Source organism: Hakea prostrata, chromosome 3 (genome assembly GCF_041222555.1).
Source record: "Hakea prostrata isolate BN-2017 chromosome 3, UWA_Hpros_2, whole genome shotgun sequence".
In the NCBI taxonomy this organism is placed as follows: Eukaryota; Viridiplantae; Streptophyta; class Magnoliopsida; order Proteales; family Proteaceae; genus Hakea; species Hakea prostrata.
The window spans coordinates 64,002,458-64,029,302 of record NC_142602.1 but is presented as its reverse complement, the minus strand read 5'-3'; the positions used below and the strand labels follow the sequence as shown (position 1 = coordinate 64,029,302).

Sequence of the window (26,845 nt, the reverse complement as noted above, 5' to 3'; positions counted from 1 at the left end):
TCCAATTTTTTTAAGGCAAAAAATGTCAATAACTTAAAGCATGGAACCTTATTTATTTAGGTATGGGTTTAGCCTTGCAAAAGTTCAAAAACATTGACCTTTTTGAAACATATACATTTTATTGTAATATTATTCCTCTCATGACGCACCCACTCCAGTGAGTTGACATCATTGATAAAGGACTGTGTTTCTCTCACATTTATTCGTCATATATTTACAAAGGAGATTTACCTTGGTCCACCTTATCAATACTAAGAGATAATCACCTTTCTAAATATGTGGTGAGGATATATGAGAGAAGCACAATTCTCGACCTGCAAGTTGGAGAACCCGAACTCTGTATCAATACAGAAATGAAGAGAAATTATAAGGATATCATTTTGGATGAAAAGTTTTATTTCATTAGGGTTGCTATAGTATTCTCCACCTCCATGGTGAAAATCCAAACTCCACTCCAATATAGAAATGAGGAGAAGAAAATATAAAAACATTACTTTGAATAAATTACTATTGTCTCATTGTACTATAGTTTAATTACTACTTTATCCCTTATACTTTATGAAATTACTAATCTAGTCTTAAAATTTGTTTGTAATTACTGATGGCCCTCTATCATTAAGTTCCCTCAGTTAAATGATGATGTAGCATCTTTGATCTATCTAAAAATCCAAAAATAACCCTTACATTTTATATTGCTTACTTACTCTTTTAATAAAAATGACATTACTACCCTTATTAATTAGGAAGATTAACCATAATTAGACAATCTTTTTCTCTAATCAAAATAAAGAGGGAGCAAAGAAAATCTCGTTTTCTTCTTTTACCTTGTAAAAGAGAAACTAACATCTTTTTTCCTCTTCTCTAAATGAAAGTCATGAAATCCAAAACAAAGATTTTTTTTTTAAGCTTTTATTTATTTACTTTTTAATTTGGTGCTATTTTATTAATTTTTTTTATATACGTTTCAATTGACATTGTCAATTTTAGGGAGTTTCTATTTCCAATAGGTTTTTATTTATTTATTTTCTAATTTAACCTTATTAACCCCAATATAGAAATGAGGAGAAGAAATGAAGAACCTATAAAAACATCACTTTGGATGAATTACTATTGCCCCATGTACTATAGATTAATTACTACTTTATCCCTTATGCCTTATGCTTTATGAAATTACTAATTCAATCTTAAAATTTGTTTTTAATTACATGCCCCTCTATCATTAAGTTCCGTTAGTTAAGATGACGTGGCATCTTTGATTTATATTAAAATCCTAAGGGCCTATTTGGTTACATGCGTATGGAGATTTCAAATATCTAGAGATTTCAAATCTATGGAGTTATAATATATAAAATTAGATGTTTGGTTGCAGAATGAAATATGTGGATTCATGCTAAAAAACTATTTGATCGACGTGATTTTTGTGAATGTGCAAATGCATAGCTTTTTTGAAATCTTTGGATTTCACCCCTTACCCATCTACAAATTCACATTTTTAGTGTAAAAAGTGAATTTCTAGAATTCATGAATCTAGAGATTTTTACAACCAAATGGGTATAATTCTCAGATTCATGAATCCAAAGATTTGAAATATCTGGATTAATGTAACCAAACAGGCCCTAAAATAATCTTAACTTTTTATATTACTTATTTACACTTTTAATAATAATAACATTGCTATCCTTGTTAATTAGAAAAATTAACTCTAATTAGACAATCTTCTTCTCTAATCAAAATAAAGAGAGAGCTAAAAAAAAACTCGTTTTCTTCTCTTACCTTGTAAAAGAGAAGCTAACATCTTTCTTCCTCTCCCTAGATGAAAGTCATGAAATCCCAAAACCAAGATTTTTTTTTAAGCTTTTATTTACTTACTTTTTAATTTGGTGCTATTTTTTTTAATTTTTGTTATTTACGTTTCAATTTGACATTGTCAATTTTAGGGAGTTTCTATTTCCAATAGGTTTTTATTTATTTATTTTCTAATTTAACCTTATTAATTTTATTAAATTATGTCATATGATTTATTCAAAATGAGAATAATATTATTTTTAATTTCTTAATTCTAGAAGGCAAAAAATATATAGACATTAAACATGTAATTGTAATGATAATATATCACGGTTAGAACTGAAGGTGCACTAATAACGCTGCATCGGAGGCTGCAGCGAACCTCGCAATATTTTATTTATAATTAGTACACGTGGCAACATGGAAAAGGTAATGCCTTAATCCTCTCTCATGGCAAACGGCTTGATTTTCTGAGGGTCACCACTACATTATTGTGGCACAAACAGAGTAAGAATAAGAAAGGGAGGCATACCGACGAACTGAGGGAGAAGGAGTTCCTCTGATTTCATCCATGGCTACGCAAGGGCAGGTCATCACTTGCAAAGGTACTTTTGTTACCTCTCTGTGTCTATCTCAATCTGTCTTCTTCTTCAGCCTTTGTATATCCGATCGAGTTATCTATTGTTTGACGCATCTTCGTTTTCTGATTGCTTTTATTTGATTTCGATTTTTGATCTGGTTGTACAAAATGCAAATGATAATGTTGAAACAGCTGCGGTTTCGTGGGAACCCAACAAGCCACTGGTGATAGAAGATGTGCAGGTGGCTCCCCCACAAGCCGGCGAAGTCCGAATCAAGATACTCTACACTGCTCTCTGCCATACTGATGCTTACACTTGGAGTGGCAAGGTATTACATTTTATTCTTTTTTGTTTTATCATTTACCTAATCTATTCTTTGTTGGTTCGTTTGGGATCGATTTTAGAGCGCGGATAGAAAATTTTTCTACTGCTTAATTTGTGTTAGTGTTTTCTGAAACTGTAGAAAAAGAGCTATTTTTGGTAGAACCCCAGTATATTTAATTTGATATTCAACAAGTTAACGAACCCAACTCACCTCAGACATGGTTTGTATAAATGATGCCCATGAGAGGCATATTTATTGAAATCCTCATAGTTTTGAAGATATTTTAATTTTTAGAATCAAAGGAATTCAGTAGCCAAGTTTGTTATAGAATATGCCAATTTATTGTCTCTTGAGTCCCCAAAATTTTACCCATATCTGATGTAATGCACCCAAGGAAACAGCAATTATTTGGTGCGACTGGTGAATTTGGCCAAGTTTCCTTAAAGCCAATCTATTGTTGGACGTAGGAGCATTTAAGAGTCTGTTTTATATTTATATTTTGGGTTGTCCTCCAAGCAGAGAAATGGGAATGGACTGGGATATTTTGAAGTTCCCAAGTCTGAAAATAAAGCACAATTTACCAAAATGGTTAAGTTGGTTTACCAAGACATAGAAGATGCAACAGAAGGGGAACATTGAATAGCAAAATGGTTAGGTTGGTTTACCAAGCCATAGAAGATGTAACAGAAGTGCAATTGTTGGTGGTGGGGGAGGGGAGGCAAACTTTTGGCATGAGGAATGCTACTAGTTCAATTGTTTCTCGCTTTGAGCTTTTATTCTTTCTTTCTTTTGCATCCTTTCACTATTTCAAGGTTTTGTCATATTTGCTCAGTTTACTTGTCCACAAATATGCTTGCTGCTTTGCATCTGATTATCTATAAAATCTAGCGTGGTTTTCTCTTACACTTTCTTTACCCTTTTTTCTGGGTTCTACTCTATGTTGTCTAGAATTGATTCTTGTGCTTTCAGGATCCTGAAGGGCTCTTCCCTTGTGTTCTTGGTCATGAGGCTGCTGGGTATGTAAACTATTTGTATCACATGGCAGATTAAAATTATGAGTCATTCTATTGTGGATATTAAATTGAAATTGAAACTGACACTGAAACTTGCCTCAGGATTGTAGAGAGTGTTGGGGAAGGTGTGACTGAAGTTCAACCCGGGGACCATGTAATACCTTGTTACACTGCAGAATGCAGAGAATGCAAGCTTTGTAGATCTGGGAAGACAAATCTCTGTGGCAAAGTACGGGAAGCTACTGGAGTTGGAGTTATGTTGAATGACCGCAAGAGTCGGTTCTCTATAAATGGAAAACCAATCTATCATTTCATGGGAACCTCAACATTTAGTCAGTATACTGTTGTACATGATGTTAGTGTTGCAAAGATTGATCCAAAAGCTCCTTTGGAGAAGGTGTGCCTACTTGGATGTGGTGTTTCTACTGGTGAGCCATGTATCTCTGTTGCAACATGTCAAGATGTTGATATTGATTGCAGAATTTGTTTTCCATGTTGTTAAGGTCATCTTTTTTTAATTTTGAATTCTTATGCTTTCTAGAAAATCAAGTCCCCCCCCCCCCCAACCCAAAAAAAGAAAAAAAAAAAAAAAACTTTTGGTGCTTGCTTAGCTTTCTTTTTTATATTGGAGGAACAAAATAAAGAAATAAAATAAAGGCATCAAATATTGGTTCTTATAATAATTGCAACTTTACAGCAGTTTAGAAAAAAAGAATTGAAGAGAAGAGAGAAATGAGAGAGATGACGGAGAGGGGAATGAAGAAGAGAGGAAAAATATATGTGCAAGCTACTCATCATGGAATTGATCAACAACAGTGCCAAAGCGCAGGCGTTGTATCTGTATTTGGCATAGTAGGCGAACATACTCATGAAGAAAATGATCTTTAGGCTCTGCCTCGCCTACATAATCTTATAATATCCCAGTCAAAGTCTAGGATATTTTTTGTAAAATGAATTTTACAGAAATAGAAAGTAAATGTTGTCCTCAAAAGGGAAACTACTTTGAATAGAAACTATCCTAGACATAGGATTGCTTGTCAGCCAAGCGAAGGGGGAAGGGGCAGACTTGTAACTGCAACTAATGTGTACATGACTAAGTGTACCCCCATGATGCACTTGGTCATGTACCCTTTTATAGCACGATTATTAACAATGATATTTCTCAATTTTTGTGTTAGTAATCTGGTCCTGGGTTTTCTTTTTCATGTAATGTCTTAATCAGTCAATATGTTATATCTTTGATGATTTGAACTTATTTTTCAATTTTAGGTCTTGGAGCAGCTTGGAACACGGCAAAAGTAGAACCAGGTTCTACTGTTGCTGTTTTCGGACTTGGAACTGTTGGCCTTGCAGTAAGTTGTCCAAACAAACAACTACAACACACTCATGTTCCTCTTCTGACTTTGAGTTGTTCTTTAATGTTATTCCTGTAGGCTGCAGAGGGTTCTAAAACGGCTGGTGCTTCTCGAATAATAGGAATAGATATTGACGCCAAAAAATTTGAGAGGGGTACATCTTCAATCCTTTCTACCTCTTGATAGCTTGTAACTTGTTTCTTAATGGGTTGGGATAAAAAAAATGCTCAAATCTGTGGTCTAATGTTGGTATTACAAATTTTATCTTAGATTCTTCTTCATGTCACTTTCTTAAGTAGGATCATAAAGTTATTGCAGGGACTATCTTCTTCAGTCTTTGCAGCATGGTTAAAGTGATCTAATCCAACATTTTATAACCTGGGATCAGACTAGAGAAAAATACCATGGCTTGCTCTGCACCTAGAGCTGTACATACCCATTCACAGATCAAGCCATCATACTGAGATCAACTTAACTGTTAGCTGCTGAATCGGATCTTATTTGTTTTGTGTCTTCTTGTCGCCATTGCTGCATGTACCTTTTGTCCATGTGGCAGACATGAGTGAGTCCACATTATAGACATGATATTCACTTCAATGCTCTAGTGTCAACCAACAAGCTGGGGAATTACTCAGAAGTGAGTGCAAAGTGAGGAAAAGCACATAAGTGTCCTTAAATTCTGTTAGGTTTATCTGGTTTATATCCTACTCAGTTACAGCCTTAGAAAATTTTTTTGTTATGTTTTGCCATTTTGACTTGGTTGAAATTGGCAAGACTTCAAAGTTTCACTGAAATCTAGTGCAACACTGCAACTTTTACCAGACTTCGATGGGTATCAGGGGTTTTTGTTGCTTGAATTTTGGTGTATAGCCTGACTTGAAGCAAATAAACACAATGCAAGTGTTATTTTACCTAAAGCCTAACCCAAAGTGGTGTCCTTGATCAGCACATGCTTGGCTATGTGTGGGCAAAAATGGAGTATGCATTTTCACAAGTATAAATATGGATATTATGCAAGAGAATGCTAAGATTTTTATTAAAATAAAAGAACAAGTAGAATTGAGTATACAAGTAGCAGGGTAGAACTTAGTACACGGTTGAAAGTTATAATGAATGATGTATAACAATAAATGAATGGATTACAATTTAGAATGAATGAATGAGAAACATACATATAAGAACTCCACAATAACAATACACAATGAATAGGACCTACTTTAATCTAATAAAAGCCGCTGTGTCGGGCTGAATCGATCCCTTTGGCCATGGAGCTCTCTGAATACTAGATATATTGAGACCATGACATGGTATGCCCAAAGTTATCCATGAATCATTTGTTGCCCTTCTTATAGGTAGCATCATCCACATAAAGTAGACAACTCATTCTAGGCCATGTGTCGTAAGGAAAATGATTGTAGTAACCCACTTTCGGAAGTAGATACTAGATACTATGGCTCTAGATGTGGCACTGGTACTGGTGGCCTTGATGGATATCCTAAGATGGATTCTACAAATGATGCGCTTGATCCATCCCAATATCTATATGCATACATACTACTTGAATCGATAGATAAACCACCATATGACCCATCATATCCATAGCATAGCCTTGTATGGTGTAGACCCCACACTTTCCATGCCATTCAAGCTTATGGATCCTATCTAGTTTGCCAAGCTAGCCGTCTATGATCGTTTGCCCTGGTGGTGGAACTGGCCACGAGGCCTTTAAAGAGTAACCCGTAGATGAGGAGGCCTTGGTCCTATGACGAGGTATGCCACCATGGTGCTCATCTTGTGTGGCATACGCGAACTGACTCCCCAGTGAATTTGATGGGGCATGTTGCTGCCTTAGGTAGTGGAACTGCATAACGCTTTGGAAGTCCTCGACCACCACCGCCACCACCACCACCACCGCCACCACCACCATCATCATCATCATCCTCACAATCATCACCCTCATCCCCAGTACATAAACTCGACCCTATCCAAGATGTTTCAATAGCAGCTCACCGCTATCCCTCACCTAGTCAACAATGGGGTTAGAAGATATTGGAGAGATCAATCAAATCCCACTACCCATTACACTTTGCATTTGTGCATATGTGCTGGAGCCTCAACCTCCTCATATTGTAGTGGACGAATACAAGGTCACTGAGGCTATCAGAATCAAATATGTTTTGCCTCTTTGAGCGGATCAAGGAAAAGGTGCTCTAGTTCCTTTCATATCTAGAGGTGGAGCAAGTTTGCTAAAGGACCTTGATTGCCACCTTCCTAAGGTTCTCTCCACTTTTGCTGTGAAGAACCCATTACTTACCTGCATTATAACAAAAACATTAAGTTATTACTTAATAGATACTCTAATAATTTGTAAAATATAATCATTCTATAGGAATTATTGATCTAACCTGGATTTGTGCATCCGTCTCCCTTCATAGCAGCAACTGAACCAACCGAATCCATCCCTAAAAACATTGATATACAATCCATTTGTAATAATGGTTAGTTAAATATTCAAAATTCAAATGCAATTTTTAAGTCCCTACTATCTTACCTCATCGTTACATAGGGACTGGAGCATCGGTCTTGTTCCAACTTTGCCACGACGGTCTTCACCGCCTTAAGAAGCTCCGTATCCACCCCCAAACATTTATTGTATTGGTATTTGGGGTTAAGATAGTAAGCTGCACAATTTTAAAACTCACAATTAGATGTAAGGTATGAATTTAATATCAAATGAATGAATTACCAACAAATTGCATAATTACCCACAGTTCATCTGTCATCCATGATCTTCAAGAAGTTCCTACTGCCTCGTGAAATTTGTTTGATATACGCCCTCCCTTATTGCATCAATGGTAGCATACAAATGGAGCATAGGGGGCCCCTTTAAAGAGGAGTCCACCAAATATAAGACCTTTATAATGGGTTCCATCATCTTCACCACAATCCCCAACTGTTTCCAAAACTCCTCTGATGATATGGTAGCATGTGTTGTAAGCCCGCTCTGAATGTTGGATCCTCTCCAACGAAACCAATCCTCAGATGAAAAAACATAGATCTCAACCCAGATTTGTTACCCTCAATACTCCATAGAGCAATGTAGTTCGTGAATTTGGTGATACCGGGTTGCACTAAGTCACCCTTGCATGTCTCCCTCATTATACTTAAAAGTGTAGCTATGAATATTGGAAGTTTGTCACCTGTCTTTCCCTTCCACTGCACTCATTTATCCTCCCAATTTCCTTGAGCATGAGGTTGATGCAATGGGCCACACACGCTGTCCAAAAGTTATTGTAAGCATTGGATTGCATCATCATCTCTCTAGCTTTGTTGAAGTTACCGTCGTTGTCTGTAACAGTCTACACACCACTTGCTAGAGGAGCCCATATATGTACCTGTGATCTTTCATGTGTCTAGATGCATCAATAGATCTTAGGAATATAGTCCTCCCATCATAATACACTATAAAGTTGTTGATGGACTTTCTAGTTGAATCGGTCCATTTAACACACATTATGGTGACTCCATAGCTTTCCCAGAAGGGCCTCATCCCTGCAATGTACTCCTAAAGCTCCTACTTTTGCTCTGGAATACTTGTTTATGATCTCATAAGGTGTGGGGCCATGGTAACCTTGAGCAGCCTCTGCGGTAGTGTTAATCATTTACTGATAATAGGGGCCCTAAGCTGTGTTGGCTGGAATAGTGTTGAAGATCATCCACTTCAGCATTTCTTCCTTCACCTTGCCCTTCATGTTCTTCCAAGTTCCTCTGATCTTGGGCTACTTCGATCCCCTTCCTGAACACATCTAGATCCTGCACACATCTAGATCCTGCTTTAATATGGGAGCTAGTCATGGAGGCACTACTGATGGAGAAGGAGCAGTCCTCTAACTCTAAGACTTCCTAAACATGCTAAAAACACCACCTGACTCAGATGGTCTAGCTCTTGCAGCTCTAGAGGACCAACTCCTGCATTGCCATTGACTCTCTCCTGCTCTTGTGCTAGCAATGCCATGCACCCTGCCATTGTTTGCCTAAAATCCCTAGCCTTTATAGTTGTATGAACATCCATAGGATCATCATTGCCCTCATTGGAATCATAATCAATGGGGTAAAGGAGGCCCCCTCATTGCCTCATCTAGTGCAATCTTCGTTTCTCCTATCCTCTTTTCTAGATCTCTAGCTGCCTGTAGTGAAACCCTTTGAATGGCCGGTTAGGTGTGCTGTAAACCTACCAATGCCACCTCCCATAAACTTATAGCTGCAAAAGTTACACTAGTTCTGCTTATTTGCATCTACTAGTGTTCAATATTGCCATTAGGGTCAGCCCTAGGCCTGGGAGTTGCCCTTCTCCTACCTCTAGGAATTGCCCTTCCTCTGCCTTTGGGAATTGCCCTCCCCCTACCTCTGGGAATGGAAATTATCCTCCTTGCCTTTATGATTGTGATCCTGGTCGGCTCATACTCCTAGACATCATCACTGTGCATACATAAAATGATTGCATGAGTCATTGAACAACATCAAAATAATCTTTTTTAGACAAAAAAGCAATGATGTACCAACTAGTAATTTTTCTCTGGCCCATGTATTTTTTTTTTGGGGGAAGGCGGTAGCTGAACGGATGTGTGAATATGTTAACTGAACGGCTCTAAATTTCTACCGTCAGATCTGTTGATTAAATTTGAATAGTCCAATAAATTTTCTTATTTTTCCTCTTATTATTTATAGATTAGTTAAGATAACCTTCTATCATCGGTTAAATTTTCAAAAAGAAAAGAAGAAAACAATGGCGGCTAAAGTAACGTTCTTTCTTCTTCCTCTCTTCCTTCTTTATTTCTTCCTCTGGTCTCTCTCCATTGGCTTCACTGAAAACTATTTCATTTGCATTCATCAAGTTTGGATTCTTTGATTGCAGTAGTTCATTTGCTGTCGTCTTAAAGAATTGAAAAAGAAAATTTTGTCTTCCCTGAGATCTCATGACTCTTTTCTTGTTTTTAATTCTATCTCGAGTGATACAAACAAGAGATTCCCACATATTTATGTTCAGTGAATCTCCCACAAAATCCAACCTTTTTCCTCTAAATCTCTCCAGAAAATCAGTTGTGTTGAACTTGTAGAAGAACTATAATAGAGAAGGAACAGAGTAAGAAGAAAGAGAGAACTATATTAGAGAAGGAACAAAGGAAGAAGAAAGAGATCTTACCGCCAACGAGAATTGAAAACCGGTGATATTGGGTTAAACTTAACTAACCCATAAATAATGGGAGCAAAAATAGGAAATTTATTGGACGATTTAGATTTAATTTAACAAATCTGACGGTGAATATTTAGAGTCGTTCATTTAACCTATTCACACGTCTGTTCAGCTACACTTTAGCCTTTTTATTTTTTAAATGAGAGTTGTTTTTAAGAATTTTTCGAAAATGAAATTGGCTGCTTTTGGCAAAACCATCGATGAAACCATATGGACATCACTTCAAAGCATATAGGAAGTTGTTTCATATTTTTCTATAATTTTCAAAACTTTTTTTTCTTATTTTTCATAATTATTTATATTTATTTTACTAATTTCTTTAAAATCGGTTACCCTCACCAATGCTCCGGTTACCCCGGTTACCCTCCTCCTTGTAACATTTTCTTTCTCATCAATGCATTATCATTATCATCAACGCATGAAAGGGATGGCTCTGTCGACATTTCTTTTATTTTTCTTGCATCATTTGCATATGGTCGAATTATCGCCTAAATTTCTTTATTTCAATTATGTTACGCATTTAATATTCATTAATGCTTTAAATTCTTTATTTTTCTTGTATCATTTTCTTATGGTCGGTTATACCACCTAAGATTTTTCTTTAAATTCTGTTATGCATTTCCTTTTTATCACTTCTTTAAATTCTTTACTTTTTGTCCTTTAATTTTCTTTCTGCAAAATATTGTTCATACTTTGTTCTTTCTTTTTAGTTTTGGTATATTGATGGCTGGATTTACCGTCTGTTAACTAACTGTTTTGATTATATGCTTTTGGAATCCATACTTTTATTCTTTCTTGTAATTTTATTTCTAATAGTTTGGCTAGGGTATCCGAGAAGTAAAAAAGTCCGTCATGGTGTGATTCCTAGAGGTGAGGCAGAAGATGTGTAAGTCCTCTTTTGTACTAGGTCTTAGTGACGGGTGAAGACTTCTCTAAGTGGACCCCTTTCTTTTAGGAGGGAGAGAGAGAGTTTGAAAAAATGAGTGTGTTTTCCCGAAGCATGTCTTCATCAACCGTGAGCCAGCAGGAGGCCAATTTGGCTACCAATATCCTAAACCAAGAAGAATTGAACAATGACTTTGACCAATCTTTGGCAGAATGGAGTATGCCCAAAGTACCCAAAAAAGAAATTTACCAACAATCAATCTTCGGTTTTAGGGAAACCATTAAGACCGTTGAACAAACAATTCGTGTTTCTTCTGAATTAGAAGAAATTCCTCTTCTACAAAAGCAAACAATTCTCAACCTTAAACAACAATACAATTACATCTATTTTGGGTGTGTCCAAATAGCAATTAAACCTCTCCACCGAGAAGGATTAAACACTTCCCTCATTTTGGCCCTTAGAGACGACCAAAGGTTTACCAAATTCCAGGATTCCTTGTTAGAAGCGGTCGAGACAAGTCTTTGTCGTGGACCAATCTTCTTTAACCATTTTCCAAACTTAACAATATCCCTTGATGATAGAAACATTTTGGACTCTTTGGTCGTCAACCTCCAAACCAATGGTTATAACATGAAGCCTGGATCCATACCAATTTCCTTAGTTTACAGAATTCAATACAAAGTTATGAAATCTATAGCCCCTAAGGCCCTTAAAAAATCCACCAGAGGACGAACGGAGTTCTTTGAAGGCTTTGATTGCCAATCAAGAACAATTCAACCCAAGTACGTTTGTTGGGAAGATGTCAGTTTTCCCGCACAATGGACCTTTAAGGCTGTGCAGCCTCAGGTCAGACCTACCTCTACCATTGCATCAATAACCCAGGACCAATCTGGACTGGTAACAATATCTTTTGACCGGATGAACCTCTCCGGCAGACTACGAGGTGAATCCTCACAGTCAATCAAATACCACCAACCATCAAGAGCTTCTTGCTCAAGTATTCCCTCTGACTCTAGTAGTCTAATGTCAAAACCTACTATTAGGCTTAGTAAGCTTATTACCAATAACCAAATTGCCCATGGTATTTACACCAAGGAAGACCAATATGAACAATCTAAGGAAAGCCAGCTGATCTCGAGTCACCGACTCCTTCGGCTATGGAAGTTCCCCCCAGGAATTCATCATTAATGATGATTATGTCCGATCGACCTTTCTCGATCGATAAAGAGTTGCTCCGGCAAGACTTTATCAGCCCTGACAAATGCCCTTAGGAAAGATTGGTTTAACGATAAATTTAATCTTCCTGAAAAAATTCAGATTCGTGATGCTTGGTATCATGACATGAAACAATACAAAATTAACATGAGATTCTTTGTCTGGTTTGCCTCTTATGCTGAGGAACATTAGATAGATTATCTGTGGACCAATGGAACAATAAATCAAACAATTAACCCATTCAAAAAATGGCTCGTCAACAGAACCAAAGAAACAATAACCTCTGTCCATCCTCCAATGGACCAAATCAAATTAAACATTGAAGGTGAAGATGTTTTAGCTGCCCCTTTTAAAAACAAAGAAGGTCTTAAAGGTGGGAGTCTTAAAACTGTTGAACAATTAAACTTTACCAACTCAAATCTTCAAACAATAGGTGAACAATTAACTAGAGTTGAAAACCTTGTCCAGCAAATACCAAAAGAAACTCCCAAATCCGTTTCTGAACCAAAACAGTCCTTAAACACTCCTATGTTTAAACCCTATCAAATTCCTAAAATCAAATGCAAAACAATTAAGCAAATCTGAAATGCTTAACGAAATTGAATCCCGTTTAAGCATCCTCATCATTCCTGATACTCCTGCAAAATCTGCAGAAGCATCTGCTTCCAATACAACTCACCAAATCGAAACGATTCAGGATGGGTTTGATTCTGGATCTGTCTCAAGCGAGTCCATCACTGAGTTAGTTCGTGAAATCAACATCAACAACAACAACACTCATCAATTAGCCCATTACTACCACCGACCCACTTTCCCTGATCTCCTTACTGAGCAACAAGGTAGCCCAATACCAATCTGGTATCATTTATGAATGGAACATTGATGGTTTAACTGATTATCAAATCAACGATAAACTCTAGGAAATGACCATGGTTGCCAATGCTTATCGGCTCCGTGAAACCAATGACCAGTCTGTAGCCATGCTTCTCGTAGCAGGTTTTTATGGACAATTGAAGGGTTGGTGGGACCACATCCTCACCCCAGCCCAGCACTTAGGAATCCTAAACGCTACCCATCCCAATGCAAACACTGGTGAACCAATACTTGAACATAATCAACCTATACCTGATGCTGTAAATACTTTGATTTACACCATCACCATTCATTTTACTGGAGACCCGTCTCGTTTAAAAGATAGATCTTCTGAACAATTCTCAAATCTGAAATGCGAGGGTCTTCACCAATTCAAATGGTACAAAGACACTTTCATCTCCAAAGTCTTAACCAGAGATGATGCAAATTCATCTTTCTGGAAAGAAAAATTCATAACAGGATTGCCAACAATGTTTCCTGAGAAATTGAAACAACGTTTGAGAAAAGACCATAACAATGAAATCCCTTACAATAGCCTTACTTACGAGAATATCATTAGTCTTATACATGAGGAAGCACTTGCCTTGTGTACAGACATGAGATTACGTAAGCAAATACATAAAGAATCCAAGGCTTATAGCAAGGAGTTAGGTGGATTTTGTGAACAGTTTGGGTTTGCTCCAATAAAATCCACTAAAAGCCACAAATTTCGTAGGCATAGAGACAAATATATATATGAAAAATACAAGTCTTCTAAACCCTACTACAAATCCCATAAATATAACTCCTAAAACAAATACCGTAAAAATACTCCAACAAAAAATAAAGAACATTCCAAACCAAATGAACAAAGAAGAACTTTTACTGGAAAATGTTTCAAATGCAACAAAGTCGGTCACTTGGCCAATGGCACAAAAGGTCAATCTGATAATTGATGATGAAAAAAATTCGGAGTTCAATTCTCCATTTATTCGCCGAACTAGATAGTTCATCTAATTCCGAACACGAAATCAATAACATCAATACTGATCTGAGTAGTATTTCAAACGACTCTGAAGCCATACTCTTCACATGTCCCTGTGACGGTTCAGGAATATGTGAATGTTCCACAAATACCATCAATATGATTCGGAATGAAACTATTCCAAGCTTCTTTCTTGATTTTGTTGATCAAATACATGATCCCGATTTAAAGAAACAATATCTTGAACAGGTTAAAGAATCTTTGATTCCTAAACCTATTCCCACGCAACATTCCAATTACAACCTTATAACAACATTTACAATCGGTTTAAACCGTCTCCATCAACACCTTCTCTCCCAAGCAATGACTCCAGAATTCAAGCTCTTGAGACATTGACCAAAGGTCTCAAAAGAGAAGTTACCCAAATTAAACAGGAGTTAAGCCTTCTCCAAGGACAACTCTCCAACATTTCCACTCAAACAAATATTAACAATACTGAACAAATTCTTGAACAATTTGTTCCTAACAATACTGAACAATCACCTGACCATTTTGTCCCTAACCAGGACTTCAACCAATTAATCAATAGCATCCATTTTCAGTAATGGCATGTTCGAGTTCATCTCGTCATCAGTGATTCCTTCACCCTGTCCACCATTGCCTTGGTCGACACTGGTGCAGCTTCTAACTGCATCAAGGAGGGACTAGTCTCTACTCAATTTTATGAAAAAACTACCCATAGGCTTTCTGGTGCCAATGGCTAGAGTCTCGGTGTCAATTACAAATTATCAAATGTTTGCATTCACAGCGATGAGATACGTCTTAGACAGGTTTTTATCCTTGTTAAAGATATCATTACCAATGTCATCTTAGGGCAACCATTTCTTGAAACGATTAAGCCATTTACGGTAACTGATACTGGAATAACCACCAACATTCAAGGAAAAGAGATTTTTTAAATTCTTGGAAAAATCCCAAATTTCTCAAATAAATCAATTAAAAAACATTGCTTGTTCAACAATTAACCAAATTCAAAATCATTTTCCACCTTTACAAGTTTCCAAACTTGCATCATTTGTTTACGACAAATTTTCAAACAACGCATCATTGCATCGTCATTGCATTCCTGACCTATTTATACCTCCATTTTCCAGGAATCTGCATACTCTCAACATGGCTACCCCTCAAACCACCTCTTCCAATACTTCCGTCAAACAAAGACCTCTTATGGCAACAAGTTTGCTCAAGCCTCCTCTTCTACAGCCAAGAACAACACCTAGGCCATCATTGCCTCAAACAAACCCTACTCACACATTGTTGCTGGTGCCAGCTCCAAATCCACAGGTTCTCCCTCTCTTGTCCCTGAAACAACTCAAACAAAGATGACTATCCGGTCTCGAACCAACACCACAACCACCTCTGGGAAAAGTCAACATATTGCTCAACCGTTCATACCAACGCTCTTCACCATTAAACCTTTTTGGGCCAAGAACAATGATCCTTTAACTATTGCCCGAAGGCTCTTTTGGTAAGGCTGGGACTTTTATTCCACCAACCTAGGGAAATCCTAAGAAAATTATGAATATATCCTAGTTGACACTGAGTCTGTCATCTGAAAGCGAACAATGGAGAGAAATGGCCCTACTCTGGTGACTCACACCACTGTTATCATTCTAAAGGTTATCACACCTAAAGAATGGGGTGCAACACCACTTCGGTGTCGGACTTTCTCCAATTCCGAATACCAACCCAACCAATATCATTATTTTGATTATATTGATGCATGGCACCATGCATTTTTCTTTCAAAATAAAGCAAATTGTCATTCTTGGTTCCTTTGCTTTGCACACAAATTCCCTGTCAACACAACATTTCCATATTGGTTCAACCAGTGGTGGGTAACTATGGGACCCCTTGAAGCAATTTTGCCAAGTTCTATGGCAGAAGCCTTCACTATCTTTTGCCAGCATACAACGTCTTGCCCAACAACACCGGACCTACTTAGGTTCTTTGTCCATTGCAAACTTGCATGGATAATGTATTGGGACTATTTGATTGCTGAACAATCTAGTGCAGCCCCAAAACTGCACCTGATAATGAATAGACAATACCGTGTCTAGCACGGTCTTACTATATAAAATGGTGGGATAGTTGCGACATATCCAAGTGTAGCATTTGGGCCCTCATCAAGTCCCTCACAGGCCTTGAACCAATATCAACAATATCTCAGGCCTCATCTACCAGCAGCAGAAAAGCCAAGCTCTTGGCTAAACAGGCTCCTGCTCGAAGCCCAAATTGTGGCTCTTAACAAAGAGGACGAAGAAGAAGAGTTTGACCAATCCATCAGTGATTCTTTGATGCACCATTGCCACATTGGATAACATACTCAGGATCCACTGGATGACGAAGAAGATGATGAAGATGGGAGGTTGGGAAACTGTTAGGGTAAAAGGGTGCCGATATTACCGTCATGGCTTATGGACCATTCTTTGATGCCGTTATGGCTAACAGTTTCCCATCTTTGCATCCTAGGAACTGGAAGGATTGGCTAATTGGCAGAAAGCCTTTTGCCTTTGCTGGTGACATTGGTAGTATTCTTAGGACGTCCGTGTCCTCGCCCGCGTTTGCTAGTAACATGAACAAAGGGGGAGGAAGCCCACGACTCGGTGAGAAGATCATCTTCATCATCTTCTTCGTCATCCAGTGGATCCCGAGCATGTTGTCCAATGTGGCAATGATGCATCAGAGAATCACTGATGGATTGGTCAAACTCTTCTTCTTCGTCCTCTTTGTCAAGAGCCGCAATTTGGGCTTCGAGTAGAGCTTGTTTAGCCAAGAGCTTGGCTTTTCTTGTTCTGGTAGATGAGGCCTGAGATATTGTTGATATTGGTTCAAGGCCTGTGAGGGACTTGATGAGGGCCTGAATGCTACACTTGGATATGTCGCAACTGTCCCACCATTTGATATGATAAGACCGTGCTAGACACTGTATTGTCCATTCATTATCAGGTGCAGTTTTGGTGGCTGTACTAGATTGTTCAGCAATCAAATAGTCCCAATACATTATCCATGCAAGTTTGCAATGGACAAAGAACCTGAGCAGGTTCGGTGTTGTTGGGCAAGACGTCGTATGCTGGCAAAAGATAGTGAAGGCTTCTGCCACAGAACTTGGCAGAATTGCTTCAAGGGGTCCCATAGTTGCCCACCACTGGTTGAACCAATATGGAATGTTGTGTTGACAGGGAATTTGTGTGCAAATCAAAGGAACCAAGAATGGCGATTTGCTTTATTTTGAAAGAAGAATGCATGGTGCCATGCATCAATATAATCAAAATAATGATATTGGTTGGGTTGGTATTCAAAATTGGAGAAAGTCCGAAACCGAAGTGGTGCTGCACCCCATTCTTTAGGTGTGATAACCTTTAGAATGATAATAGTGGTGTGAGTCACCAGAATAGGGTCATTTCTGTCCATTGTTTGCTTTCAGATGACAGACTCAATGTCAACTAGGATGTATTCATAATTTTCTTGGGATTTCCCTGGGTTGGTGGAATAAAAGTCCCAGCCTTGCCAAAAGAGCCTTCGGGCAATGGTTAAGGGATTATTGTTTTGGGCACAAGAAGGTTCAATGGTGAAGAGCGTTGGCATGAACGGTCGAGTAATATGCTGACTTTTCCCAGCGGTGGTTGTGGTGTTGGTTCGAGACCGGGTAGTCATCTTTGTTTGAGTTGTTTCAAGGACAAGAGAGGGAGTACCTGTGGGTTTGGAGCTGGCACCAGCAACAATGTGTGAGTAGGGTTTGTTTGAGGCAACGATGGCCTGGGTGTTGTTCTTGGCTACAGAAGAGGAGGCTTGAGCAAACTTGCTGCCATAAGAGGTCTTTTGTTTGACGGAAGTATTGGAAGAGGTGGTTTGAGGGATAGCCATGTTGGGAGTATGAAGATTCTTGGAAAATGGAGGTATAAATAGGCTAGGAATGCAATGATGCAGAAGAGGAGGCTTGAGCAAACTTGTTGCCATAATAGGTCTTTTGTTTGACGGAAGTATTGGAAGAGGTGGTTTGAGGGGTAGCCATGTTGGGAGTATGCAGATTCCTGGAAAATGGAGGTATAAATAGGTTAGGAATGCAATGATGATGCAATGCTGCGTTGTTTGAAAATTTGTCGTAAACAAATGATGCAAGTTTGGAAACTTGTAAAGGTGGAAAATGAATTTGGTTAATTGTTGAACAAGCAATGTTTTTTAATTGATTTATTTGAGAAATTTGGGATTTTTCCAAGAATTCAAAAAATCTCTTTTCCTTGAATGTTGGTGGTTATTCCAGTATCAGTTACCGTAAATGGCTTAATCGTTTCAAGAAATGGTTGCCCTAAGATGACATTGGTAATGATATCTTTAACAAGGATAAAAACCTGTCTAAGACGTATCTCATCGCTGTGAATGCAAACATTTGATAATTTGTAATTGACACCGAGACTCTAGCCATTGGCACCAGAAAGCCTATGGGTAGTTTTTTCATAAAATTGAGTAGAGACTAGTCCCTCCTTGATGCAGTTAGAAGCTGCACCAGTGTCGACCAAGGCAATGGTGGACAGGGTGAAGGAATCACTGATGACGAGATGAACTCGAACATGCCATTACTGAAAATGGATGCTATTGATTAATTGGTTGAAGTCCTGGTTAGGGACAAAATGGTCAGGTGATTGTTCAGTATTGTTAGGAACAAATTGTTCAAGAATTTGTTCAGTATTGTTAATATTTGTTTGAGTGGAAATGTTGGAGTGTTGTCCTTGGAGAAGGCTTAACTCCTGTTTAATTTGGGTAACTTCTCTTTTGAGACCTTTGGTCAATGTCTCAAGAGCTTGAATTCTGGAGTCATTGCTTGGGAGAGAAGGTGTTGATGGAGACGGTTTAAACCGATTGTAAATGTTGTTATAAGGTTGTAATTGGAATGTTGCGTGGGAATAGGTTTAGGAATCAAAGATTCTTTAACCTGTTCAAGATATTGTTTCTTTAAATCGGGATCATGTATTTGATCAACAAAATCAAGAAAGAAGCTTGGAATTGTTTCATTCCGAATCATATTGATGGTATTTGTGGAACATTCACATATTCCTGAACTGTCTTAGGGACATGTGAAGAGTATGGCTTCAGAGTCGTTTGAAAGACTACTTAGATCAGTATTGATGTTATTGATTTCGTGTTCGGAATTATATGAACTATCTGGTTCGGCGAATAAATGGAGAATTGAACTCCAAATTTTTTCATCATAAATTATCAGATTGACCTTTTGTGCCATTCGCCAAATGATCGACTTTGTTGCATTTGAAACATTTTCCAGTAAAAGTTCTTCTTTGTTAATTTGGTTTGGAATGTTCTTTATTTTTTGTTGGTGGAGTATTTTTACGGTATTTGTTTTTGGAGTTGTATTTATGGGATTTGTAGTAGGGTTCGGAAGACTTGTATTTTTCATTATACTTGTTTCTATGCCTACGAAATTTGTGGCTTTTAGTGGATTTTAGTGGGGCAAACCCAAACTGTTCACAAAATCCACTTAACTCCTTGCTATAAGCCTTGGATTCTTTATGTATTTGCTTACGTAATCTCATGTCTGTACACAAGGCAAGTGCTTCCTCATGTATAAGACTAATGATATTCCCATAAGTAAGGCTATTGTAAGGGATTTCATTGTTATGGTATTTTCTCAGACGTTGTTTCAATTTCTCAGAAAACATTGTTGGCAATCCTGTTATGAATTTTTCTTTCCAGAAAGATGAATTTGCATCATCTCTGGTTAAGACTTTGGAGATGAAAGTTTCTTTGTACCATTTGAATTGGTGAAGACCCTCGCATTTCAGATTTGATAATTGTTCAGAAGATCTATCTTTTAAATGAGACGGATCTACAATAAAATGAATGGTGATGGTGTAAATCAAAGTATTTACAGCATCAGGTATAGGTTGATTATGTTCAAGTATTGGTTCACCAGTGTTTGCATTGGTCTAGGTAGCGTTTAGGATTCCTAAGTCTTTGGGTCGGGGTGAGGATGTGGTCCCACCAACCCTTTAATTGGCCAGAGAAACCTGCTACGAGAAGCATGGCTACAGACTGGTCATTGGTTTCACGGAGCCGATAAGCATTGGCAACCATGGTCATTTCCTGGAGTTTATTGTTGATTTGATAATCAGTTAAACCATCAATGTTCCATTCATAAATGATACCAGATTGGTATTGGGCCTGCGTTCTACCTTGTTGCTCAGTAAGGAGATCAGGGAAAGTGGGTCGGTGGTAGTAATGGGCTAATTGATGGGTGTTGTTGTTGTTGATGTTGATTTCACGAACTAACTCAGTGATGGACTCGCCTGAGTCAGATCCAGAATCAAACCCATCCTGAATCGTTTCGATTCGGTGAGTTGTATTGGAAGCAGATGCTTCTGCAGATTTTGCAGGAGTATCAGGAATGTTGAGGTTGCTTAAACGGGATTCAATTTCGTTAAGCATTTCAGATTTTCTTAATTGTTTTGCATTGCTATTAGGAATTTGATAGGGTTTAAACATAGGAGTGTTTAAGGACTGTTTTGGTTCAGAAATGGATTTGGGAGTTTTTTTTGGTATTTGTTGGATAAGGTTTTCAACTCTAGTTAATTGTTCACCTATTGTTTGAAGATTTGAGTTGGTAAAGTTTAATTGTTCAATAGTTTTAAGACTCCTACCTTTAAGACCTTCTTTGTTTTTAAAAGGGGCAGCTAAAACATCTTCACCTTCAATGTTTAATTTGATTTGGTCCATTGGAGAATGGACAGAGGTTATTGTTTCTTTGGTTCTGTTGACGAGCCATTTTTTGAATGGGTTAATTGTTTGATTTATTGTTCCATTGGTCCACGGATAATCTATCTGATGTTCCTCAGCATAAGAGGCGAACCAGACAAAGAATCTCATGTTAATTTTGTATTGTTTCATGTCATGATACCAAGCATCACGAATTTGAATTTTTTCAGGAAGATTATATTTATCGTTAAACCAATCTTTCCGAAGGGCATTGTCAGGGCTGCTAAAGTCTTGCCGGAGCAACTCTTTATCGATCGAGAAAGGTCGATCGGACATAATCATCATTAATGATGAATTCCTGGGGGGAACTTCCATAGCCGAAGGAGTCGGTGACTCGAGATCAGCTGGCTTTCCTTAGATTGTTCATATTGGTCTTCTTTGGTGTAAACACCATGGGTAATTTGGTTATTGGTAATAAGCTTATTAAACTTGATAGTAGGTTCTGACATTAGACTACTAGAGTCAGAGGGAATACTTGAGCAAGAAGCTCTTGATGGTTGGTGGTATTTGATTGACTGTGAGGATTCACCTCGTAGTCTGCCGGAGAGGTTCATCCGGTCAAAAGACATTGTTACCAGTCCAGATTGGTCCTGGGTTATTGATGGAATGGTAGAGGTAGGTCTGACCTGAGGCTGCACAGCCTGAAAGGTCCATTGTGAGGGAAAACTGACATCTTCCCAACGAACGTACTTGGGTTGAATTGTTCTTGATTGGCAATCAAAGCCTTCAAAGAACTCCGTTCGTCCTCTGGTGGATTTTTAAGGGCCTTAAGGGCTACAGATTTCATAATTTTGTATTGAATTCTGTAAACTAAGGAAATTGGTATGGATCTGGGCTTCATGTCATAACCACTTGTTTGGAGGTTGACGACAAAAGAGTCCAAAATGTTTCTATCATCAAGAGATATTGTTAAGTTTGGAAAATGGTTAAAGAAGATTGGTCCACGACAAAGACTTGTCTCGATCGCTTCTAACAGGGAATCCTGAAATTGGGTAAACCTTTGGTCTCTAAGGGCCAAAATGAGGGAAGTGTTTAATCCTTCTCGGTGGAGAGGTTTAATTGCTATTTGGACACACCCAAAATAGATGTAATTGTATTGTTGTTTAAGGTTGAGAATCGTTTGCTTTTGTAGAAGAGGAGTTTCTTCTAATTCAGAAGAAACACGAATTGTTTGTTCAATGGTCTTAATGGTTTCCCTAAAACCGAAGATTGATTGTTGGTAAATTTCTTTTTTGGGTACTTTGGGCATACTCCATTCTGCCAAAAATTGGTCAAAGTCATTGTTCAATTCTTCTTGGTTTAGGATATTGGTAGCCAAATTGGCCTCCTGCTGGCTCACGGTTGATGAAGACATGCTTCAGGAAAACACACTCATTTTTTCAAACTCTCTCTCTCCTTCCTAAAAGGAATGGGTCCACTTAGAGAAGTCTTCACCTGTCATTAAGACCTAGCACAAAAGAGGACTTACACACCTTTTGCCTTACCTCTAGGAATCATACCATGATGGTCTTTTTTACTTCTTGGATACCCTAGCCAAACTATTAGGAAGAAAATTAAAAGAAAGAAAATAAAAGTATGGATTCCAAAAGCATATAATCAAAACAGTAAGTTAACAGACGGTAAATCCAGCCATCAATATACCAAAACTAAAAAGAAAGAAACAAAGTATGAAGAATATTTTGTAGAAAGAAAAATATGCATAAAGAGAATTAAAGGATAAAAGTAAAGAATTTAAAGAAGTGATAAAAAGGAAATGCATAACAGAATTTAAAGAAAAATCTTAGGTGGTATAACCGACCATAAGAAAATGATACAAGAAAAATAAAGAATTTAAAGCATTAATGAATATTAAATGGGTAATATAATTGAAATAAAGAAGATTTAGGCGATAATTCGACCATATGCAAATGATGCAAGAAAAATAAAAGAAATGTCGACAGAGCCATCCCTTTCATGCGTTGATGATAATGAAAAAAAATATCACTTTGCAAAAAAAGATTTCGACAATGAGAGTTTGTAGATCGGCTTACAATGTTCAACATGTTATTTTCATGCCCATTTAACAACTATGTGACTTGCATTTTCAAAAAAATTAGTTATGGAAGAATGGTATACCTCAGAGATGAACTCCTAAATCTAGTTCAAATGAGGATCAATCCACCCAATGCACACGTTTCCTGACAAGTTCATCCAAAACCAAGCAAAGATCGAAATTTTGCTTTGAGAACTTAGGTCGAAGTTTCACTCAAAATGAGCAAAACTTCGCTGAAATGGGGGATTTATAGCCAAAATCTGTCAATTTCTTACGAGATTTTAAAAAATCATGAAATTTCGCCAGCAGTTGAAATTTCAGAGATATTTAACAAAAACCTTGCAGTTTTGAACTAGATTTCGTTTCGCCACTACCGAAATTTAGTGAAATTTCACTGGAATTTCTTACTATGGTGACAACAATGCTGTTGCTGGACTTATTTGCACACTTGACATTGTTTAGTAACCTTTTAAAACAGGGTCTTTTGTGTAACTTACCACTCTGTCCTCCTCCCCCTTCATGTTTCCAGCTCTTCCTCTCCTTTCCTGGCCTGCCTCAATTCCTGCGTGACCTTCCTCTACTGCTCTGTATGCCCACCCTAACGCACCCCATCCCCTCCACAGCAAAGAGTAATTGTTTTCAATGATCCTTTTCTCAGATTAGTAATACAGAATAGAATGGTGAGGATTAACAGGACAGATTGCTTTGGGACTTTTTGATGGCAGTGATGAGACAAGTACAAAAGTAACCCATTAACACTCACATTCTTTAACCCTTCGCAGTTTCTTGGTGGTTAATCTTTTCTTGATTTTTGGGTTTGTTTTCTGATGGAGACAATACTCATTCTTTATCGTCTTCAGTACCAGAAACCTTCAAGTCATAATTGATGCTGCCTTGGAATTGCAAACATTGCTGGAGAACTCCTTCGGTCCAAACCACACCTATTTAGAAGGGAAGAAGCTTCCCAACTGAAGAACCCTAACCACCATAATGGATATGAGGCTGCAGCTGACATCATGTGAAGACCAATATTAACAGCACACTTCCTACATAAGCTGAATTAATTGAACCCATAAAGTCATTTCTTTGCCTTGGAGTTGGAGTTTCGGAGAAGAGAAAGGGGATGCCAGAGGCTCTATGCATGATTTGAGAAGTGGTACAGATGAAGATAGTAAATTACATTCTTGACTCATTTATGTGATTGACACCTCAACTGGTAGGGGGTGGACTTGTATGGTTGCACGGAGACACCCTTAATTCCATTATGGTGAAATGGCATTCTTCACCCAAAAAAAGTGTGGCATTCTTTAGATTTTCAACTCAATTTTAACCCCTTATTCTATTTTAATGCTGAAATTTTCCCACTGAGATGAGTATGGGGTACTCTATGCTCAACGCTGAGCCATGTTTTCCATGTGGTAAAGGGAGACAAAAGTGACAGCATTCTCAAAAAAGTGACGGAATTCTAAGTGACGCCGTTTGTTGCGCATAGGATGCTTATATGTTTATTGCATTCTTGAACCAATGAGAAATAGTAAGTGGTGGAAGCTGATCTCTAATGAGAGATTCTGTACTGCCTAAGCTCATGGATCTCTCTGATAATCCATGGTTAGTGCTTATATGCCAAAATTTATAGAGACAGAAAATGTATGTCCTTATGTGTTTCAGGATTGGATCTGGTAATTACTCAATGTGGAGTGTGCAGCATTGTATTTATGCTACTCAATGTGGCAAAGAAAACAAATTCCATTCTGATGACCGTACTGTCTAGATGTCTTTATTGTTCCCAACTTTGGTGAGCATAAGATTAGCTACCATAGTATAGCTCTGCAGGAAGTTGCCTTATATTTTGTTTGTATCAATTGCGCATTTAAAATGGGTATTGTAATGTCATTTGAACTTGGCTTCAGTCTTGGGAATTTTTTGTAAGATCACTGGCTTATTATAGATAGTACTAATATTTTCCCTTGAATCATGTATTTGGAACTGATTCTGAGATCTCTCTATTGGAATCATATCATCCATATCAATGAATCAACATGTTCTTGTTTTTGTCCATAAATACTTTTTGGGGTCATATCCTCTTATCATTTAAGGCTCTGTTCTTTTCAGCAAAGAAGTTTGGAGTAACTGAATTCATCAACCCAAAGGATCATGATAAACCAATACAACAGGTTATTGTTGAGCAAACTGATGGTGGTGTTGACTATAGCTTTGAGTGCATAGGAAATGTTTCTGTGATGAGGGCTGCACTCGAGTGTTGTCACAAGGTGAGTTGTCACCCCAGATTAAATGCTTGGTGTTTAATTGATTTATTGGTTAATCTATTCTCATCAACTAAGACTCGCCTGATTTGGTTGGGAACTTGCAGGGTTGGGGAACATCAGTTATTGTTGGTGTTGCAGGAGCAGGTCAGGAAATATCAACACGTCCATTTCAGCTCGTCACCGGACGTGTTTGGAAAGGAACAGCCTTTGGTGGTTTTAAGAGTCGTACTCAGGTTCCTTGGCTTGTTGAGAAGTACATGAAGAAGGTAATATCTGTGAGATCCCTTAAATCTTTTGGCGAGCCATTTAACGTGTTGTAGAAAAATGGGTCATTCTCAGTTGTTTGTTGAACTATCACTCACCAAGGACAGCATTATTAAAGCTGAAACATCGTTATGGCTGCTTCTGGTTTGAACCATCGGCTACACCTAGTGTAACCTGCTTTGGTCCAGTTCATGTTACATTGCCTAGGACTCCCTATTGTTGGTCAATCATTCATCAATGCCTCTTTCCTGCATATGTGGGAAAATGGTGGTTTTGCTAGGTTATGAATTGCAAATGTGGTGCTTTAATGCCTTAGTTTCTATCTATTTTGACATAAGATGGATTGAAGCAAAACTCAGCAAGAATTGATTGAATCCACAATTTTGAGCCTAAGAATTATAAATTAGTGTTGAAAGTAAAATAGTTCCCTCTTTATCCATTCTGGACATGTTATATCAAAATGAAGAGAACAGCCTTATTTGCTTGTCTCACTGTATCTTATAGGAAATCAAGGTTGATGAGTATGTCACGCACACGTTAACGCTTGCGGAGATGAACAAGGCCTTCGATCTGCTGCATGAAGGGGATTGCCTCCGTTGTGTGCTGTCTATGTTTCCATAAGGTGGTCGACCGTTAACCACTCTGATATTTTGGAGCTTCCATGTGTGGTTGTAAGCTGCTCAAGCCTTTAGCGATCTTTGTATTCTGTGTGAGGTTTTAAATGGGTTCTCCGTGCAAAATTTTGGAACATAAACTTTATGTGGAAAGACATTTTGTTGTTCAGTTTTTCTGTTTGGTTTCTGGATTGATATGAATAGTGTCTTTTTTCTTTGCTAATTGCCTGCCCACTCAGCTCAGAGTTTTGTGAAAAACTTGGTAGTTTAATAAAGAAGGTGTTTTGTGGATGAACATAAAATTAATTTCTTGCATTGGATGATGAAGAGAGATGATTTCAGTGTCATATTTACCTAAACTTGGATGCTATTGCAATCCAAAATGAAGTAGGGCTGCAACTGGGCCGGGCTGGGCCGGGCTTTTACAATCCCAAGCCCAGCCCTATATGGTATAACTTGAGCACATTCCCACCCTGGCCCTAGTTCAGGGCCAATGATTATTGTCCCGGGCCCTAAGCCCTACAGGGCCAAGCCAAGCCCATTCCCGCCTTAATTGGCCCTAATTGGGCCGGGTCGGGATGGGTTGGCC

General features: G+C 38.0%; 1 protein-coding gene across 1 annotated transcript; it reads left to right on the top strand.

The window, feature by feature from the left end:
• The first annotated feature begins 2,267 nt into the window (after positions 1–2,267).
• LOC149022745 (alcohol dehydrogenase class-3) lies at positions 2,268–26,576 on the top strand. Its single transcript, XM_089150690.1, has 9 exons — positions 2,268–2,390; positions 2,558–2,694; positions 3,661–3,707; positions 3,807–4,132; positions 4,974–5,056; positions 5,138–5,213; positions 25,224–25,381; positions 25,483–25,644; positions 26,147–26,576. The coding sequence occupies exons 1-9, from the start codon at positions 2,357–2,359 to the stop codon at positions 26,261–26,263; spliced, it is 1,140 nt and encodes a 379-aa protein (XP_089006816.1). The 5' UTR covers positions 2,268–2,356; the 3' UTR covers positions 26,264–26,576.
• Positions 26,577–26,845: the final 269 nt, after the last annotated feature.